Source organism: Bos mutus, chromosome 2 (genome assembly GCF_027580195.1).
Source record: "Bos mutus isolate GX-2022 chromosome 2, NWIPB_WYAK_1.1, whole genome shotgun sequence".
Taxonomy (NCBI): Eukaryota; Metazoa; Chordata; class Mammalia; order Artiodactyla; family Bovidae; genus Bos; species Bos mutus.
In genome coordinates, this window is record NC_091618.1 from 113454095 (window position 1) to 113476296 (window position 22202).

At 36.9% G+C, this 22202-nt stretch overlaps 1 protein-coding gene across 1 annotated transcript in view; it reads right to left on the reverse strand.

Moving 5' to 3' along the window:
- Positions 1–22202, reverse strand: part of OLA1 (Obg like ATPase 1) — a 164029-nt gene that overhangs the window by 135287 nt on the left and 6540 nt on the right. The window contains exons 3-4 of the mRNA XM_070358567.1: positions 9325–9468; positions 4071–4198 (exon numbers count right to left, since the gene is read on the reverse strand). Coding sequence (XP_070214668.1) covers positions 4071–4198; positions 9325–9468 — 272 coding nt within the window. The remainder of the gene's footprint in view (positions 1–4070; positions 4199–9324; positions 9469–22202) is intronic.

Below are 22202 nucleotides of genomic sequence, written 5' to 3' on the forward strand. Positions count from 1 at the left end.
GATTCTCCAGCCAAGAGTACTAGAGTGGGTTGCCATTGCCTTCTCCAACATATGGCTATAAAGTACTTGAAATGCAGCTAGTCCAAATGGACATGTGCTCTAAGTAAAAATTACACACCAGATTTCAAAAACATGGCACCAAAAAATATATCAATAAATTTTCATATTGACTAACACTGAAACAATATTTTTGATAGAGTAAATGTTATTAAAGTTAATTTCATTTGTTACTTTTTTAATGTGACTATCAGAAAACTTTTAACTACACAGGTAGCTCACACTGTATTTCTATTGGTCACCACTGGTACAAAGGCTAAGAGTGCAGGTTTTGCAGTCAGACTGGCCTTCCTGAGTACTACTCCCAACTATACCACCTACCAGCTATTAACCCTGGACACATGTTCTAAACTCTCTGCACCTACATCTGACTTACTCTGGGAATTGAATGAAATTCCTCACATAAAGCACTTACCACATAGCCTGGCACACAGTAAGTACTTAATAAATATTTGATGGCAACAAAAGAATAAAACTATAACCCAATTCTTTTAAAATCACTATACAGCATCTGTCTCTTCAGAAACGTCTCCAGATACGTCTATAGGTCACTACTGTGAAGAGCAGGTAGTCTCTGGAAAACAGCATACTCCAAGCACTTAACTTCTCTTTTTCTTTCCCCACATCCACCACACACACAAATACATGGATCTTTAACATGTTTACTATGTAGATTCTAAACATTCAGATCTAAAAGTGAATAAAACAGTGTGGTATGGTGAAAAAAAAGAGCTTAAAGAAGAGAGATGGGGAAAATTCCCTAGTAGTCCAGTGGTTAGGACTCTGGCACATTCACTGCCCGGGGCCCAGATTCAATCTCTGGTTGGAAAACTAAGATCCCACAGGCTGCATGGTGTGACCAGAAAAAGAAAGAAGAAAGATGGGCTCGAGGCCAAATTTACATTTACTATGTACTTGAGCAAAACTACTTAGTCTTTTTCTCTCAATACCCTCACCTATACAGCTGGGATAACACCAATCCTGCAGAATTGTTAACATTAAATAGAATACATTAGAAAAAAAATCTACCATAGTACCTAATATTTGGAGAAGGAAATGGCAACCCACCCCAGTACTCTTGCCTGGAAAATCCCATGGACAGAGGATCCTTGTAGGCTACAGTCCACGGGGTCACAAAGAATCAGATGCTATTGAGCAACTTCACTTTCACTTTCACCTAATACTAGGTGCTTAGTAATCATTTCCCTTCTTCTAGAAATCAAAATAAAATGCCAACAATTCAGACACATGCTAATATTGTTAGTAATGAACTGCTTGCCAGGCCATAACTGCCAGAGTCTGTTCATACCCTAAAGTGAAAGTGAAAGTGAAGTCGCTCAGTTGTGTCTGACTCTTTGCGACCCCATGGACACCAGGCTCCTCCATCCATGGGATTTTCTAGGCAAGAGTACTGGAGTGGGTTGCCATTTCCTTCTCCAGGGAATCTTCCTGACCCAGGGATCGAACCCAGGTCTCCCACATTGTAGACAGACGCTTTACCATCTGAGCCACCAGGGAAGTCCTAAAGAGGTATTTAAAAACATGCTAACTCTACAGTCATCCCAGGTTCCTACATTTTGTCCCTTTAACAAGCAACTGGGGAACAGAACTCTGGAAAGAACAGGGTACCACACATCCCATCTTCCCACCATTACCACCAACTACACACACATGCAAACACACAACAATTTAGGTGAAAATAATCAACTGTATTTGAAATTTTGTTTTCTATAACTATAAATGAGTACATACTTCACAATTAACAGTTCTATAAATCTGAACCTCCTATATGTTTCTAAATTGGGAACAAAACTGCCTCATACCTCAAAAAGCAGAACTCTTATTTCCAGGCTACAAGGTCATATCTCTAAGTGGCTGCTGAGAAACTAACAAGTTTCAACTATAAACTTGTTGACAGCTTGACAGTAGGTGCAATGATACAGCCAAAGGTGCTGTCCTTCAGATAACACACAAGCACTTTAGCTTTCTGTTGAAAAATCACTTCAAAACTTCAAATGCCAGCTTTAAAAAGCTAAGGATTCCATGAAATCAATAGTCTTGTCATGTTCAAAGCTTTAAATATCTAACAATAGGAAGTTATATTGCTTCTAAAAATTGGTAAAAGCAAATTATATTGGCTCACTGAACTCTAGAGAAAAAAATTATTTTTCTAAATAAAACATCTATGAGAAGTTACCACATATATAAATTTTAAAAGAATTTGCTTCCCATAATGTGGTTCCTATTTCCGTATTCTGTATTGTGTCACTTTTCTTTAACAACATGATCAAGGAAAACTAAAAGCACACAAAAAAGGAAAATTATGAATTCATAAAGAAATTTTGTTCTATAGTTAATACATACACCTCACCATAGAGTATACCCATAGCTCATCAGAGTTGTTTATTCAAAATTACAGATGCCATTTATGGCAAAAATATGGAGAAATTCCCACTTTTTAAAAGTTTTTCAATTTTCTAAAACTTTATTTCTTTACTTATTTTTGGCTGTGATGTGTCTTCGTTGCTGCACAGGGTTTCTCTAGTTGCAGCAAGCAGGGGCTACACTTTAGTTGCGGTACACAGGCTTCCCATAGCAGTGGCTTCTCTTCTTGCGGAGTACCGGCTCTAGGGTATCTGGGCTTCAGGAGTTGCGGCACCTGGGCTTCATAGTTGCAGTTCCCAGGCTCCAGAGCACAAGCTCAATAGCTGTGGCACAGGGGCTTAGCTGCTTCGGGGCATGTGGGATCTTCCTGGATCAGAGATCGAATTCATTATCTCTTGCACTGGCAGGAGGATTCTTTACCACTGAGCCGCCAGGAAAGCCCAGTTTTTCATTTTTTTTTAACTCATGCAAACCATTAAAAAAAATGTTCATGGTTCCAAAAAAATCTGTCTCTCTTCTCTGTACACAATTAGAGAATGACATCTGGCATTTACAAGACCATTTACTCAATGTCTGTTTCCTCCACTGGATTGTAAACACCATGAGGGAGGGTCATTTCTGTTTCCACTCACCATCATATCCCTTAGCACAACAGAAAGAGGTGCTCCACAAATAATGTGTCAAATAAGACAGAGTGGTCTAAAGATTTAAAGCCCCTCCATACTCACAAACATACAATCTTATTCTCTGCCTACATCACAATCTCGTCCATAAAGTGTCTTTATATCTTCATCCAAGTAAAGCTACCTAGAACAGTGCTTCTCAAACTATCTATTATGAGCTTTTGTGGAATAAAATAAAAATGAATTACTAAGCAAAACTTTCTAAATGCTCATTCTCAGTTGCTTATAGCTACCTGTCTAGGACCAGTAACAGAGAAAAACACTAAATCAGACTCCACCTCTGATTTATATTGCCTTCATTTGCATTAATTTGTTCATTACAATATTATTACCATAAAGTAGTGTTGACCTGAGCCTTAACCTAAAACTTTCTATTTTTTCAGAGGATTACTATGTTCGTGGGTCACTTCTGTAGAACTCAAACCAACACATAATTCCACCTATTTTCTCTCTTTGCTTTATATCCCTCTCTTCATTAACAACTAGCTGATCTATAGTTTCTCCTTAATCCTTTCATCTCTAATATATAACCCGGATGTTTTTCTCTCCTCTAGAATAATGGAATCCCCTCCTTTATCAATTCTGTCTTCTCAACACATGGAAAGCAAAAATGAAGGAAAATTCCACAAGTTAAGAAAATTTCAAAATGCCTTTTATAATCAACAAAATTACTTCTGCATAGAAACACTTCTCAATGAGTCTAATCCAAAATGGGATAAAATTCAATTAGAAACTGACAACAACACAGCATATACTGTGGAATAAGCCTTTTCATGTGGAGATGATACCTAATCACATTAAGTCACAATTAACACACAAACCACGATTCACCCTGTGAAACTAAGCAAATCTTATTTTATTAGTTATTTATTATTTGATTTGCACAATGGAAAGAAAATATGAATCATAATGGAATCAATCAACTAAATAAACAACTGTACTTACGTGTTAAATGAAAGATTCCATCACAGGCACTAATATGAGATAAAAAGGCATTCCCCAGGCCTTGCCCATTGTGAGCTCCTTTCACAAGGCCAGCAATATCCACTACATTTAGAAAAGCAGGAATTTTGCTGAAAAACAAAAAATGACTTTAGTAGAAGACAGTACTAAGAACCTGTTTATTAGCCAAATGGCTCTTCCAAACACATTACATAAATTAATTTTTTACTTTCTAGAACAATGTTTATTAGACTCTCAAATGAATTAAAAAATGCAAGCAAGAAATAATCTTTCTTAACTAGGAAAATGAAGAGAAAACATTCTAAAACAGAATAGATGTTGTTATTATGTCTCTAAAAATGAAAACTCACATCATTAATTTTATTATACTGCTCCACGGGCACGTGCACACATACACAAAAGCAGAGAGGGGGAATGTTTCAGAGCACACTGATACAAGGCAAGGCGACCATCACAAAATGAGCTAACGGACAACTGACTGTGCCAGGAACCAGACCAAGTGACACGGACTGGTGATGTGCATTATCATTTCAAAGTTCAACAACTCTATACGGTGGATGTTATTTATTAAACCCACTTTACAGATGAAGAAATTGAGCCTTTGAGGAGTTAAGAAATCTGCACACAGGATCATTCAGCTCAATAGTAATGAAACTGGGATACAGGATATCTAGGTTTGCATTTTTTTAATTTAAATATAAATGATTTTATTAATCCCTCTTATTTTTATTTATTAATTTATTTTAATTGAAGGATAATTGCTTTACAGATTTTTGTTGTTTTCTGCTAAATATCAATGAATCAGCCATAGGTATACGGATGTGCTCTCCCTCTTGCATTTAATCGCCATATGGGTTTTACAGCCCCGAAGTGCATGTAATGATGTGAACCAATTAACAGAATAGTAACAACCTAGTTGTTAACAACTGCAACAGAATGAGACAAGGTCAAGTAACAGTTAACACAAACTAGAAAACAAGTTAACAAAACCAGTCAGCCATGTAAAAAGGGAGATTAAAGCATGAGTAAATAAAGCTCAACGTCATATGACAAAGGTGTATGGCCTACATATGTATCCTTTGTCAATTTTCAGAATATTCACTTTTCAGAACGTCAATTTTACTACATGATAAAACACAACATAAAGTTCCATAAAATACTTCTCTATTATCTACATGGAAAATGAGTATTTTAAAAATAACTGTTCCATAAGTTTTTTTTTATACAAATAGAAATAGCTGATAGCTCTTATCAGCAAATCCACAGAAAACATACATGAGATATGGTTCAGCTTTTGGTGGATACTGCGGTTGCCTCACCAGTGGTGTCCTCTGCCCTTCCCCTGGGGACTATACTGACTGTCACTTGGCCAGCCATCCCTCGCCAGTGTTGCCCAGAGCTTTGGAGAAGCTGGCTCTATACTTAATTCTAGATGGGGCATGTACTTGGACCTAAATAAGCAGTTTAATCTCATCCCTAGGCACAACCAATGACTCCAGGACCTCCGCTTTGCCCCACTTGCCTAGAAAGACTTAAGGAGAGGTTTGCCAGAGAAGGTAAGAGCATTCTTAAATAGAAGCTCATCAGTGCTCTGACAGAGCTTCTAGAAGCAAACCCCTCTTTCCTCACTCTGAACATGGACGACAAAGTATACAATTCCAAGACTGGAGAGGCATCCTGTGAATAAAAGGGAAGGCAATCTTAGGATCCAGCTGAGGAAGAAAGTAAAATGGAGAGGGGGACAAACCCAGGTCCTCATTGACACAACTCAAGTGCTGACACCAACACTAAAATACCAGCTACCTGTTGCTATCTCAATAAATGAATTTTCAAATCAGTACGTTAAGTGCAACCAAATTCATCTACATAATGTCTTATACCTAAAACTATCGCCCATATGATAAATATAAAGTACAGTAGCACAGATATGAGTGGAAAGGCCCTGAATTTAAAGAAGCCTTCAGCTCTAGTGCTGGTTGACATTAACTATCTGTGTGACCTTGGACAAATCATTTTACCTTCTTAGATTTCCATTTCCTTTTATGAGGAAACAAGACAGGTAAATCTATAGTTCTGAGATTCAGTTTTCTAATGGGAATGAGTTTAATTCTGATTCTTGATTTAAAGCCATGATAAAGGTTTAAACCATTAATACCATATATCAAAAAACAAAAACTTGAGCCCTTATTCAAGGACTTTTTATACACGCACCAGTGATTTTTAAGACTATGTTTTTAGATCATATGAAATTTAGATCATTGTCAATGTCCTGATTATAATGGTTTACTCTGGCAATGCTGGAGAGTGTCTATATTTAGCAAATAAAAACTGAAGAATTAAAGTGCAGTGTGGCATTATGTCTGCAACTTACTTTCAAGAGTTCAGAGAAATTTGAGTGAAACCATACAAGCATTCTACATATAATTTTTTAGCTTATATATAAAATTGAAATCATTTAAAAATAAAATGTTTTTAAAAAGGATACAGAAGTCAGCTTGAGGAGTCAATCTGAGGGATATAATTTGAGCTACGTCCAATGATTATAATAGATTATAACAAAGTGAGTAACAGTGATAGGAATAAATACATGAATGAATAAATGAAAACAAGAAAGCTCTTCTTATAGCAGAATGCCATCTAATAAATGAAAAATAAATGATGAAATTACAAAATCATCATGTGACAATCATCACAGTAATAATTAATTTGTCAAAAATGAACAGATACTAAAACTAGAGGATGAAAGTAAGAGAAGAAAATGAATTTGGTATATATTTTATAGTTAGAACTCAGGAATTTCTGACAGATTGGATGTAGGGGTGAGGAAAGAAAAGAATCCAGAATAAATCTTGGGCTTTAACTTAAGCAACTAGAGAAATAATAGGGGTATTTACTGAATTATAAAAGTCTTGAGGAAGCACAATATTGACACAGGCAGGGTGAAACCAAGAAGCTCATTTTGGACATGTCAGGTCAGAGGCACTTGCTTAGTCATCTAAGTGTCAGTGTCAAAGAGGCAGTTAAGATACATGTCTGGAGTTCAACAGAGTTCAGGACTGGAGATGAAATCTTGGGATTTATCACCACGTTCAAAAGAGCGAAAAACTAAATGCACACAAAATCTCAATAGTAGGGAAAGAGCAAATAAACTGTACACACGTTCATATAACGTAGTATGAAGCATAAGTATTGTATTAAAAATCATTTAAATCTGTATTTTTACTCTAGAAAAATATTAATAATACCCCAAGTAAAAAAATATCAAAAGTATGGAAGTTTCTACCTCCAAAGTACTTAGATTTATTATATCAAGACAGAAGTATACGTGATTTTTACTCCTCTCTTTATACATTTCCATGCTGTGAATTTCCTACAATAAACCTATATTATTTTTTTTCTAATTAAAAATATACTATTTAGGTTTGTGCAAAAGTAACTGTAGTTTTGCGTTGGAATTGCAATTGATATTGGAATACATTCTTAAATAAATGTGGTTATGCTATACATCATTTTAATGTGCAATTCTTGCTTTATGATTTTTGCTAATGAATTGTTACTTGCTGTTTATTTTATATGTATTTTAGACTATAGAAATGATGTGAGACAAAAAACAAATCCAAGCGTTTTTCTTACTCAGGTTCAAAATGGGCCATAAAGCAGCAGAGACAACTCACATCAACAATGCATTTGGACCAGAAACTGCTAACGAATGTACAGTGCAGTGGTGGTATAAGAAGTTCTGCAAAGGAGACGAGAGCCTTGAAGATGAGGAGCACAGTGGCCAGCCATCGGAAGGTGACAACAGCCAATTGAGAGCAATCATCGAAGTTGATCTTCTTACAACTACACAAGAAGGTGCTGAAGAACTCAACATCAACCATTCTACAGTCATTCAGCGTTTGAAGCAAACTAGAAAGGTGCAAAAGCTTGACAAGTGGGTGCTTTGAGAACTGTCCGAAAATCAAAAACATCATCGTTCTAAAGCGTCATCTTCTCTCATCCTACACAACAACAATGAACCATTTCTCTATCAGGCTGTGACAAGCAACGAAAAGCGGATTTTATACAACAACCAGCAATGACCAGCTCAGTGGCTGGACCAAGAAGAAGCTCCAAAGCACTTCCTAAAGCCAAACTTGAACCAAGAAAAGGGTCATGGTCACTGTTTGGTGGTCTGCTGCCAGCCTGATCCACTACAGCTTTCTGAATCTCAGCAAAACCATTACACCTGAGAGGTATGCTCAGCAAATCAACGAGATGCACAGAAAACTGCAATGCCTGCAGCAGGCATTGATCAAGTGAATGGGCCCAATTCTGCATGACAATGCCCCACTGAACGTCGAACAACCAATGCTTCAAAAGTTGAACAAATTGTTCTACAAGGTTGGCCTCATCTGTCCCATTCACCTGACCTCTTGTCAACCAACTACCACTGCTTCAAGCCATCTCGGCAACTTTTTGCAAGGAAAATGCTTCCACAACCAGCAGGACGCAGAAAACGCTTTTCACAAGTTCGCTGAATCCCAAAGCACAGATTTTTATGCTACAGGAATAAACAAACTTATTTCTCATTGGCAAAAATGTGTTGACTGTAATGGTTCCTATTTTGATTAATAAAGATATGTCTGAACCTAATTATAATTATTTAAAATTCAGGGTCTGAAACCGCAATTACTGTTGCACCAGCCTAATAACATGTTTGTTATAAAAACTTTAAACAACATAGAGAAACACAAGAAATAAAAAATGAAATTCCATTCTAAAAATTACATTCCTTAGAGATAACCATGGATTAGTTTGTGATCTTCACTTCATACATTTTCCTATGAATACACACATACGTGTATACATTTACATGAGTGGAATCACATAATACAGACTAATTACTCCCTTTACTTCACACTCCCCAGAAAAAAATAACTGCAATGTTAACAACGGATGTATCCTTCCTTACCCTTCTCCAGGCTCTACATTACTTTAATAATCACCCCAAATAATGGCAACCAACTCGTGTTCTTGCCTGGAGAATCCCATGGACAGAGGAGCCTGGGGGGCTACAGTTCATGGGGTTGCAAAGAGTCAGACACCACTGAGTGACTGAGCACTCACAAAATAACAATTCCGAATTAATTTTGAAAAAAAATTAAAACACATGATTTTAAATACATCACTAATGTATGTGTACTTAATCTATACAGGGCTACCACATGAACAATGGCATAAAGATTTTTCTTACCTTGCTGGTTTGTGGTACTGGCAAAGAAAGTCAAATCTTTCATCAGGCACAGGTACTCTGCTCTCATTCGGATCAATAGTGCAGAATGGGAAGTTTTCTGCTGAAGCTTGACTATTGGTTAGTACATTGAAGAAGGTAGATTTCCTAAAAGGAATAAAAACAATTTCAACCAATTTTTAGGCTAGCACAGAAAAATTTATCCTACTGTCATTTCAATGCTCAAATAAAATCCATGAGGGTTATAAAAACAATCTGGGGAAAGAGGAGGATACATTCTTACTAACAGAAATGAATTAAATTTACAACAGTGCAGCTCATGATTTACAATTAAGTTATGCTCCTATCTCAGTCTACTTAGAATGTGAAAAACATTTCCCCAAAGAATCTTTGTTATAAATAACTAGTTTCACATCATACTACAAAGCCTATATATTTCATTCATCAAGTTGCTGAAACACCAGTATCATCTCACCTGTATCTAGTATGATTTCCTCTGGCATAAATGTAGAGACGTATGTATTTAGTTAGGTCAATTACTTCCCAAGCATTCTGAATTGGGAAACAGATGCTAACTGCCTCGTAGGAAATAAAAGTTTGGAGCTCAGACTCCCTTCTACTTGTTAATGCATAAGGATTACTGGTAGTCTAGAACTGTGATCTGTGGATTATGAAGGTAAAAATGCGAATTTTTCCCAAAGTACAACTTTAATCAAGAAAAAAGCTATTAATAATAAATAACACACACTCAGAGAATGCCAACTTGTATTACTATTCTCTCTTTTCCAAACACTTCTTTAAGGTAAAAATGTCTATTAGATGAGATCTAACCCTATACTCAGCAGTTTATACTTGTTACAGTTAGTTCATATGATTGAACTTTTAAACCAGAGAACCACTTTTTTTTTTTTAACCTCTGAGACCCTTTTAAAATAGTAGTGAACAAAAGGCAACATGGGAGACTCATCGAAATACTACTGGTGAGAAGTACAATTTGGCAATGATATATTAACTTGTACCTGTCCATCAGTCTTTAAAATACAGCTCTTATATCCCATTCAAATTAAATATTTTAGATTAAAGTAGAGAAGTTTCCCAAAACAGCCATTTAAATCATTACTGGTTACTTAGAGCATCACTGGTCAAATCTGCTTGCCTGTAATAACAGACTCAGCTGAGAATTTAAAGGCATGCACTACCAGGCCTCTTTCCAGATTTGGTATAGGTTACTAGAATAATCTACAAGTTCATATTTATCAAAAAAGTAATTAAAGGGAATTCCCTGGCAGTCCTGTAGTTAAATTCTGCACTTTCACTGCTGAGGGCATGTGAACTAAGATCCCAGGGCAGAGAACTAAGATCCTGCAAGCTGTGTGGTGCAGCCGAAAAGTAAAAAATAAATAAAAGGTAACTGGAATACTGTATACCTGCAATAAAAATAATAGCAAAATAATGGTACAATAGAAATATTTTAACCAAATTTAAACATATTAATTAATCTACTTATAAGACATTTGTGCCTTTCTTGGGGGACAAAAAAAATGCAGCTGTATTTCTGGATACTGTAGATAAAAAACTGCTTGTTGCTATTACCACAGGTTCAGTAACTGCAACATAAAAAGGCCATAGGGAGTTCATGGAGTTATTTTCAAATTTATTGGTATTAATAACTATTGCATTTTGACTGCCTACCTGGACAAAAATATGTTTCATAATAAAGAAATAAACTTAAAATTAAAACATATTATATAACAACAACGTAGAAAAGAAAGTCCCCATATCTCTTAGGCCAAAAGAATTCTTACATGCATCAACTAAACTTGGAAGACAGCTCCATTTTCACAGGTCACCTCCTCTTGGCCAGGATTTTAAATTTCACAAAGCCCAAGTCATCTATATTTTCCAATAGCTTTGTAAGTACAAAAAAAGAAAAAAAAATTTTCTAAGGATTATTAGTACAGGCTTTGGTGGCAAGCTAAGACATTTTGATCAATTCAAATCTACTAAAGAAAAGCCTTGCAAAAGCAAAGAATTTTAAAGTTTTGGCTTAAATTGGAGTGGTAAAGCCTATAAGACTTTTTGGTGAAATGAGGATTTTATACACGCACACATGCACACACACACACACACATTCAGATCCCTTAAGGTTATTATTGAAGCCTGAAGGTATAGGAAAGATTCAAAATTGTAGGGATCTCTCTCTAATGCAAGAAGAGGTTTACATAAACATTACTTCAGCAATGAAATGAAATATTATTTCTTTTCTCATAAGAAAGAGTAGCTAGACTTAATGTATGCTTCCTCCATTTAAAATCTATTTTATTTCTGAAGCTATATATTTTATTGTAATAGGTAAATCTGACTGAATATGTTTAATCTAAAATCTTATGCAAAATTATATTATGTATAGGGAAGTTAGGATACCAATGTAAACTCCGCCATTATTCTGAATTAACTATTTATAAAATACACATTCAAAAACATGGAAAACGTAAAATGTTTTTTTTTTTGAATGTTTTTAATTTATATTAAGATTTATATTAATTTATATTAAGTATATAAATATAATATATAATGTATATTATATAAATATAATACAATTTATATTAATTTATATGAAGTTATAAAAGATATAACTAAACTGTTAAAAAGTAACTACCTACTAGATACAGAAATAAAAATGACATAAATAAATACCAGCGAGTGTACACATGGTTAGTAAAATATCACCAGTAATAAATCACTGAGGGCTATTACAAATGGCCCTCGATATACACAAAGAGAAAAGCACTTCACCTCCATAGTGTTCTTCCCAAAAGTCTATAGCATGATTCCTGGTATCAAAATATAAAACTATAGCAATCCAAATAGTGTGGAGCTGGCATAAAGACAGACACATACACTAGAGGAACAGAATAGAGAGCCCAGATATACAGCCTTCCATATACAGTCAAATAATCTTTAAACAAGGGTATCTAGAATGGGAAAAGACAGTCTCTTCGATAAATGATGCTGAGGAAACTGGACAGCCATATGCAAAGGAATGAAGACCCTTACCTTACACTATATATAAAAATTAACTCAAAATGGATTATAGACCTAAAGCCTAAAACTATGAAACTTACAGAAGGAAATGTACAGAAGAAGCTTTGTGACATTGCATTTGGCAATTATTTCTGAGATATGACACCAAAAGGACAGGCAACAAAAACAAAATTAGGAAAAAAAAAAAATGAGACTACATCAAAGCAAAGGACCTCAATAGACATTTCTCCAAAAGAAGATAAACAAATGGCCAAGAAACATGTGAAAAGATGCTCAACATCACCTATCATCAAGAAAATGCAAATCAAAACCACAATGAGGCATCACCTCACACCCAGCTGAATGGTCACTATCAAAAAAAAACGGAAAATAAGACTTCCCCGGCAGTCCACTGGTTAGGCATCCACCTGTCAGCGCAGGGGACACAAGCTTGACCTCTGGAAGAAGACTCCACATGCCGTGGGCAACTAAGGCCACACGCCACACCACTGATGCCCAGGCGCCCGAGAGCCCCTTCCGTGCCACAAGAGAAGCTACCACAATGAGAAGCCCACGCACAGCAACTCAAGAGCAGCCTCAGCTCGCTGCAACTGGAGAAGGCCCACGAGTACAACAAAGCCCCAGTGCAGCCAAAGAAAACAGTAAGTGTTGGCCAAGATATAGAGAAACTGGCACAGTCCTGGTAGAATGTAAAATGGCACAACCGCTATGGACACCAGTATGCAGATTCCTCAAAAAAATAAAAATAAAATTACCATGTGACCCAACAACTTCACTTCAGGGTATTTACCCTGAATAATTATAAGCAGGATCTACAGTGATATTTGGGAGAAGGCAATGGCACCCCACTCCAGTACTCTTGCCTAGAAAATCCCATGGACGGAGGAGCTTGGTGGGCTGCAGTCCATGGGGTCACAAATAGACTGAGCGACTTCACTTTCACTTTTCACTTTCATGCATTGGAGAAGGCAATGGCAACCCACTCCAGTGTTCTTGCCTGGAGAATCCCAGGGACGGGGGAGCCTGGTGGGCTGCCATCTATGGGGTCACACAGAGTCGGACACAACTGAAGCGACTTAGCAGCAGCAGCAGCAAAGTGATATTTACAGACTCATGTTCACTGCAGCATTATTCACAATAACCAAAAGGTGGAAGGAACCCTAATGTTTACTGACAGAGAAATGAACAAAGAAAAAGATTACAGCATGACAAAACATTAAAATGGAATTGAGGGTCATTATACAAAATACCTGATTGGCACTTTTCAAAAGTAAATGAAAATTTTTGTGACCTTTAAAAGATCTATACTGGAAAAGAAAAAGGACATTAGTGGGAAAACTGGTGAAATCCAAATAAAGTCTGTAGTTACTAGTAAATAAATAAGAAAAAAATCTATCTGAATTATGTGATGATACAGCAACAATGACCAGAATTCTGAAAAAGAACCTATGAAAATTAAAAGACTTAAAAGAAAGTAGATTAGGAAGTACTTTTAAGGCATACAATTACTGTTGATAACAGGAAAAAGTGAGTAGGAGAGTAGATCTGTTGTCCAAAAGATTATTCTAAACATATTAAAAAAGAAAGCAAATAATTCCCAGTCTCAAATTTCCACAGACGAGCAGGTACCCTGGAATACTGACAGAAATAATAAGAGTTAAGATCATTTAAATTGGGGAATTTTGCTTCCCCTTCTATTTATAGAACTGCTCTCCTGCCACAATCAACTAGCAAATCAGACAAAACATATGAAATAACAGTTTTCAAACAGTGGACAATATACCACACAGGAAGTGTTCTCTGCAAGAACTACAAATGAACTAAGCTCTGAAACTGCCCTAGCTTACTGCCTAAAGGTGGTTTCAAAGCCACAGCACAGGAAGGGGGAACCAAAGGAACCTGGCAGTCGTGCCAAGTTAAAGAGACTGAGATGAGAGTTTTGAGAAGCCCAAAGCAGCTAGAATTTATAGGACAGTGTACTAAAAGGAAGCAGCTGCACAGAGAGGGCTCTGGACATCAGCAGAAGGTATCTTCAAGAATAAGGCTGAGTAACACTGTACATGAGTAAGGTCAGTGTCCACGGGCCAGGGGAAAAAATACCCAAGTGCAGCACAGTGAACAATTCTCAGGTTCACACAGAGCTTAGAATAGTTCACATCCCTACCAGCTGGAACAGACAGAGATGCAAGGGAACTTGGGTAGAGTCCTCAAAGCCACATCTTAGTATAAGAGCTAAAGTAGCACCACAGCAAAAAAATATTATGAACCTATCTTAAGAAAATATAAGAAAAAGTCTCAAAAAAATCAAAAACCAAATGTGAGAACAAAGTCCAACACTCATTAAAGGACTACTACAACTTTCAGCAAGCAACATAAAATCCAGCATCTAGAATCCAATAAAAAGTAAGAGGAATGCAAAGAAGCAGGAAAATAAAACATCAAAATCAGGATAAAAGTCAACAAACGTAAACAAACCCAGTAATGATAGAGATGATGGTATTAGCAGATGAGGACCTTAAGATAAATGTTATAGAAATTTTTAAATTTTTCTAAAGGATATAAAGGTAAATATGAAGACAATGAGGAATTAAATTAAAAACTACCCAGGCAGGACTATGGTATAAAAAATATAATATCTAAAAAAATGAAACTGAAATGATAGCCACTGGATGTAACTAACTGCACAATAGACACTGCAGAAAAGATCAGTGAGCATGAAGACAGAGCAACAGAAACCATCAAGTGAAGCACAGAGGGGGAAACTGGACAAAAAAATAACCACAGCTTCAGCAGAATACTAATTAGAGGATTAACTCACATATAATAAGAATCACAGAAGGAGAAGAAAGGAAACAGGGAGAAGGGGAGGGAAAAGCATATGAAGAAATACTAGCCAAATATTTTATAAATTTAATGAAAATCATAAACTCACAAACCTAAAAATCTCAACATATCCCAAGCAAAAGAGGCATAAGAAAAACCATAACAATGCATATGAAAATCAAATTTCTGAAAACTAGTACATAAAAAGAAAATTTTAAAGAAAACTATAGGGGGACAAAACACATTATGTACAGAAAAACCATGATGATAATGACAATAGACTTCTCATTAGAAAGCTGAAGAAAATGGAAGATAACTTCAATGTGCTGAAAGAAAAACTGTTCCTAGAATTGCCAACAAAAATCTTTCCAAAATGAAGGCATAATAAGCACATGAAAAGATGCTCAACATTAATAGGAATCAAGGAAATGCAATTCAAAACCACAATGAGATGCCACTTCATGGTTTGGCTATAATCAAAAAGATGGTAACAATCAATGATACCACAAATAACAAATGCTGAAACTAAGATATGAAGAAAAAAGAACCCTTGTACACTGTTGGTGGGAGGTGTAACTACTGTGGAAAACAGTATGGAGGTTCCTCAAAAAACTAAAACCAGGGACCTTCCTGGTGGTCCAGTGGTTAAGAATCTGCCTTGTAAAGCAGGGGACCTGGGTTTGATCCCTGGCTGGGGAACTATGATCCCACATGCCACAGAGTAACGAAGTCCACGTGCTGCAACTGTTGAGCCTGTGTACTCAGCAGCCAGCGCACCACAGCCAGAGAGTCTGTGCACCACAATGAAAGATCTCGAATGCCACAATGAAAATCCCACAGGCGGCAACTAAGACCTGACACAGCCAAATAAATAAATAAAGTATTTAAAAAAAAAAAAACTGTAACTACCATATGATCCAGCAATTCCACTCCTTGGGTACATACCCAAAGAAAACAAAAACACTAATTCAAAAAGATACATGCACCTCAATGTTCAAAGCACCATTATTTACAACAGCCAAGATATGGAAGCACACTGTGTCCACCAACAGATAAAGGGATAAGTCAGGCAGAGAAAAGATAAATACTAAATACTATGTTATCATTTATATATGGAGTCTAGAAAACAAAACAAACCAGTGAATGTAACAAAAAAGAAACAAACTCACAGATGAAGATAATGAGGAATGCAAAAAAATATGAAAACTATCAGACAGAACAATTGTATAAATATCTGAAGTGAAATGAAACTGAAATGAAGATACAGAGAACAAAACAGTGGTTATCAGTGGGGATAGGGAAAGGGGGTAGCAGCAAGACAAGGGCAGGGGAGTAAGATATACACAAACTACTATGCATAAATAAGCCATAAGGATACAGTATTCAGCACAAGGGATAGAGCCAATATTTTATAATAACTGTAAATTAAATATAATCTACGAAATTTTGAATCACTATGTTACACGCTTAAATTAATATTGTAAATCAAGTGAAGTCACTCAGTCGTGTCTGACTCTGCAATCTCATGGACTGTATCCTACCAGGATCCTCCATCCACGGAATTTTCCAGGCAAAAGTACTGGAGTGGGTTGCCATCAACTATACCTTAATTTTAAAAATGCTTAATAAAGGTAACAACAAGCATTGGTGAGAATGTGAAGAAAGTAGACCCTACATACGTTGCTGATAGGAATACAGACTTACATGCTCGCTTCGAAAATAGTTTGGCAGTTCCTCAAATACTTAAATACACAGTCACATACAACCTAGAAATTCCACTCTTAAGTATACACTCAAGAGCGGTGAAAACACATGTCACACATAAATTTGTTTATTCCAAAGCTGGAGCAGAGAAAGTACAAATAAGTCTAGAACACAATATACACAATTTTCTACTTTCTGGAGTCAGAAAGTAGAAAACACTAAAAAAATAGAGGACACATCAAAAGGTATACTTGTGAACAGTAAGGCTCCTGAAGGCCATATATGGGCAGTTGGAGCGACACAATGTAACAAAAGTAACCCATTATAAACAACAAAGTAAAAACTGCTCCTGATACAAACAAATTATAAGTAACAGAAGAAGGGGAGGCTCTTCTTTACAACAGAATTCTATACAACAGAATTTCCATTGTTCCTTCTATAAATATATAAATATACAAGGAACAATAGAAATTTTTAAATCACCATTTGGTAAACACCACAATAATAACTATTTCAAACAAGAATCATTAATACATGCCATAACTGGGAGGCAAAAGTACGAGAAACACAATATTTACATAATTTCAAAGTATCTTCCTACAACATATGTAATGGGAAATACAGAAAACCTTTCAGTGAAGAAATCTGTCAGACATCTCCTAGATAGCTGATCAAAGTTAATTAACATCACTAGCATTAGGACAAACCAAGGTTGTATGCCTCCGGATGTAATGTACTTAGAAGCATATGTCAATTCTGCATCCAAAAGTATGAATTTTACCACAAGGAAATATTAGATAAACCTCAAGGTTTAAGAGCCTAAGGCAAATGGCCACCACTCCCCAAAAGTGTCAAGGGCATAAAGAAACAAAGTGATAAACTGTTTCAGATTAAAGGAAACTAAGGACACAGCAAGGGTTAAGTGCAACATACATGTAACCCTGGACTAGATCCTGGGCCAGAAAATGAATATTAGTAAGAAAACTGGTAAATCACTGCTGATTTCCTAAATTTTATAACCATACTGTGTTAACAGTTGGGGAATGTAAACAGACCTCATATAGGATTTTTTTTTTTAAACTGGTTTTGCAAGCGTAAAATTTTTAAATTGTGAAACTTCTTGAAAAAAAAAGAGTTTTTATTTAACCTTAAGCAGAGTCACACAGACTGGGAAGAAGCAGTTCTAATACATATCCAACAAGGAATCCATATCCAGAGTAAACAACACCTAATCATTACAAAAAAAGAAAAAAAAAATCCTTCACAGAAGATGACCAATAAACATTTTAAAAGATGCTCAAAATCATTAGCTATCAGAGAGATGCAAAACAATCATGAGATTACACTTGAAGTATGACCAAAATGAAAAAGAATGATAATACCAAGTGCCAGTGAGGATGCAGAACAATTAGAAATTCTGCAATACCAGCACTATAAGTTAGAATAATAATAGATAATTTGGAAAACTATGTGGCAGTATCACTTAAAGCTATTTAACTAGTCGGGGTGGGAAGTTTGGAGAAGAGGCAGGGTAAGTGGGTAAGTGCATCCATTCGCCCAACAGAAACGAGTGCTTAGATCCACTCACCAAAAGACATGTACATGAAAGTTCAAATCACCTCAATCCATCACAGGCAAAAACTGGAAACTACCCAAGTGCCCATCACAGCAACCTGGGTAAACATCCTGTATATTCTCTCAGGCATAACGTTGACGTATAAAAAGTGTCAGAGTGCATAATGTATGATTCCATCTCCATCAGGCAAACTAACCAATGTGGTGATATAAGCTGGAATGTGGTAGGAAAGACAGTTCTGACTGAGAAGGGGCACGGGCAAGTCTTCTGTGGCACTGGATTTGTTCTAGATCTTGATGTGGGTACTGGTTACATGGGTGAATTAAAACGTAAAAATCTGATATGTACATTTAAAGTTTTCACGTTTTATTGTATATGTTATACCTCAATGTAAAAAACAAACAAAAAAAATCACTTGGGCAAAACAAAACAAAAGATTCACTATAGATAATGCTCTGACAAAAAGCCCACTTAAGAAGCCTCTGGAATAATTCAAGTAAGAAATCAGTGGCAATGAAGATGTGAAAAAAACAGATCAGAGAGAGATTCGGGTACCAGGTTTGGTACCCTACAGAAAAATACAGCTGAGGAGAAAGGATGCAAAGATAAATCTCTCAAGTATCTGGGCGGAAAGCAGTATTACTACACAAGAGAGGGAATATAACAGCAGGACTATAGAAAAGAGAAGCCAACAGATGATTAAAATCAGGAGAGGATAAGACTAACCAGGGAGAAAGGATGAGAGAGAAGACAGCCAAGGACAGAAATCTATTAAGAGAGCAGAGGAAGTGTAGCAACCACAAAAGACTGCAGAAGAGTAAGAAAGGTGGAGAGTTACAAACAGGGCCGAGAATTTACAGACAAAACGTGAGCACCAGCTTTCAGATCACTACTGCATTTTGCTATAGTCTTTGTCAAAACCAAACATTTTTAAAAGGCCTTAAATGACCTAAAAAAAAAGTTAAAGTACACAATTTGTGATTTCCCTGTACTTTCATTTCCAAATCAGTTTCAAACTAGTTCATGCAAGCAATCTGCAGAAACAATTAAGTCATATGTGGAAGACACTGTCAAGAATCTATAACTATAAATGAAAAATATAATCTATTCCAAGGATAGAATACACATAATTGGTTATTTCTTATATATAATGTATATATAATAAAACACTACTCCGTATGAAGTTAGTGGCTTTTCTGGATACAAAATTTTTAACAATCAAATACTGGAAAAAAATCTGGCCAGCATAAAAAATAAATGTATGCATAAAGAGCGAGTTATAAATTGAACACTAAGAGAATAATCTTCCGCCAGTGAGCTTCTTGAAGCAATCAAGAATAGAGCCTCAGGCTTACCTTGTGGTCCTGTGGTTAAGAATCTGCTTTGCAATGCAGGGGACACTGGTTCAATCCCTGGTCTGAGAAGATCCCACATGCCTTGGGGCAACTACTAAGCCCGTGTGCCACAACTACTGAACCCACTCTCTGCAACTACCGAAGGCCATAGGCCTTAGAGCCCGTGCTCGGCAACGAGAGAAACCACTGCAAAGAGAAGCCCACACACTGCAGCTAGAGCAGCCCCAGCCGGCCGCAACTAGGGAAAGCCCATGCCCAGCAACGAAGACCCAGAGCAGCCAACAAATAAACAAGAAACAAGATGTATTTTTTAAAAAAAGGAATGGTGCTTCTTCAGTAAGAACAAGAAGCTAAGAATCAGCCAGAAAGACCTCTCCAGGAAACAAATGGGTGTCATACAAAACTATACTGGAGAAATAATAGAATGCAGCAGATTAATGATGGCCACACATTCTTTGCCACTCCTCCCACCAAGAAACTGGTCTATTTCCCTTCCCTCCTTGTCTCTGGGCTGGTGTCATGACTTGTTTTAACTAAAAGAAATAGGTGGAAGCATGTTGTACCACCGTCACATCTTCTCTCTCTTGGGAGCTAGCCACCATGCTATAAAAAAGTTTGGAGATAACCTGGAGAGACAGAAGCCAAGTAAAGGAGGGCAGAAATGACCCAGACTTCCAGCCAAGCCTGATAAGGCCCCAGCCCTGCCAGTATGGCCACTTGAACCCTCCAATCCTGACTGGCCACCAGCTGAATGCAGGCACATATAGGATACATAGGATCTGAAGTGAGACCAGTAGCAAACTCTCCCAACTAAGCTACAGAACCAGGAGAAATAATAAAGTCATTGTCTTAAACCACAAGCTTTTGGAATGGTTTGTTACATTAAACTACATAACTAAAACACTGAACATAATTATTCTGCAATTTTTTTTAAAAGCATTTCCTACAGCGTTTTCCTTAACAACAGTACCTAGCTTTGAAAGACTCTGTAGTTGGTCTCTGGTGAATTGGAAAACAGCAAGTCATAGGAACAACCAAAGGACATTCCCAGAAGTATCAACTAAGCAAGACAAATAGTCCCCTAAGGCAGCTGTGACTGCTGGAACAGAGTGTACAGTGGTCCCCCAATTTTCATTCTCTCCTCCTTTCACAGTAACAGATTTTTTAACTGATCATCTGACCATCAAAATAAAGACTACATTTCCTAGCCTTCCCTGAAAAATTCTTATGACTAAATCTGGACAAAAGAATGTACAGTGTGACAGCTTACAGGAAAAAAAATCCATATAGACTGCAGGGCAAGTCACTTGGCCTTTTGACCTTCTGGATAACCAGCTGTCTGGAATTCACAACACTTTGGATGATGAGAACGAAAAGCCGCTCCCTTAGGACTGCCAAGGCACGAAGTGCAAGGAGCTGGGGTTTCTAAGACTTCATAAAGCGAAGTCAATATACCAACCCATGACTGCTAAATTTACTTTACATAAAAAAGAAATTTCTGTTTCGGCCATAGTTTTGGGGGGGGGGCTTCTGACACCTGCAACTGAAACTAACCACATCTCATGCAGTGACAGCATCAAGAAGAGCTGTCCCAAGACGGAATATCAAATTGTAGTTTCTCAAGCAAAGACAATATAATGGAGCAAGGACAGTCTTTTCAACAAACGGTGCTGGAACAACTGGACATCCATATGCCAAAAAAAAAAAAAAGAATCTAGATACAGACATTACACAATTCACAAAAATTAACTCAAATGGATCACAGACCTAAATGTAAATGCAAAACTAAAAAACTCCTAGAAGTGAAGTCAAGTTGCTCAGTGGCTTCCAATTCTTTGCAACCCCATGGACTCTATAGTCCATGGAATTCTCCAGGCCAGAACACTGGAGTGGGTAGCCTTTCCCTTCTCCAGGGGATCTTCCCAACCCAGGGATCAAACCCAGGTCTCCCACATTGCAGGCGGATTATTTACCAGCTGAGCCACAAGGAAAGCCCAAAACTCCTAGAAGATAGGGAAAAACTCAGATGACTTAGGGTATGGCAATGACTTTTCAGTACAATACCAAAGGCATGATCCATGAAAGAAATAGTAAGGTTTGCAACCCCATGGACTATAGCTTGCCAGGTTCCTTTATCCATGGGATTTCCTGGGCAAGAATGTTGGAGTGGGTTGCCATTTCCTTCTCCAGGGGATTGTCCCAACCCAGGGATTGAACACGTGTCTCCTTCACTGTCAGGCAGATTCTTTACCACTGCACCACATAGGAAGCCCAATAAAAAGGTAAACTTATTTAAAATGAAAAATTTCTGTTCTGCAAACACAACGTCAAGAGAATGAGAAGACAAGCCACAAACTGGAAGAAAATACTTGCAAAAC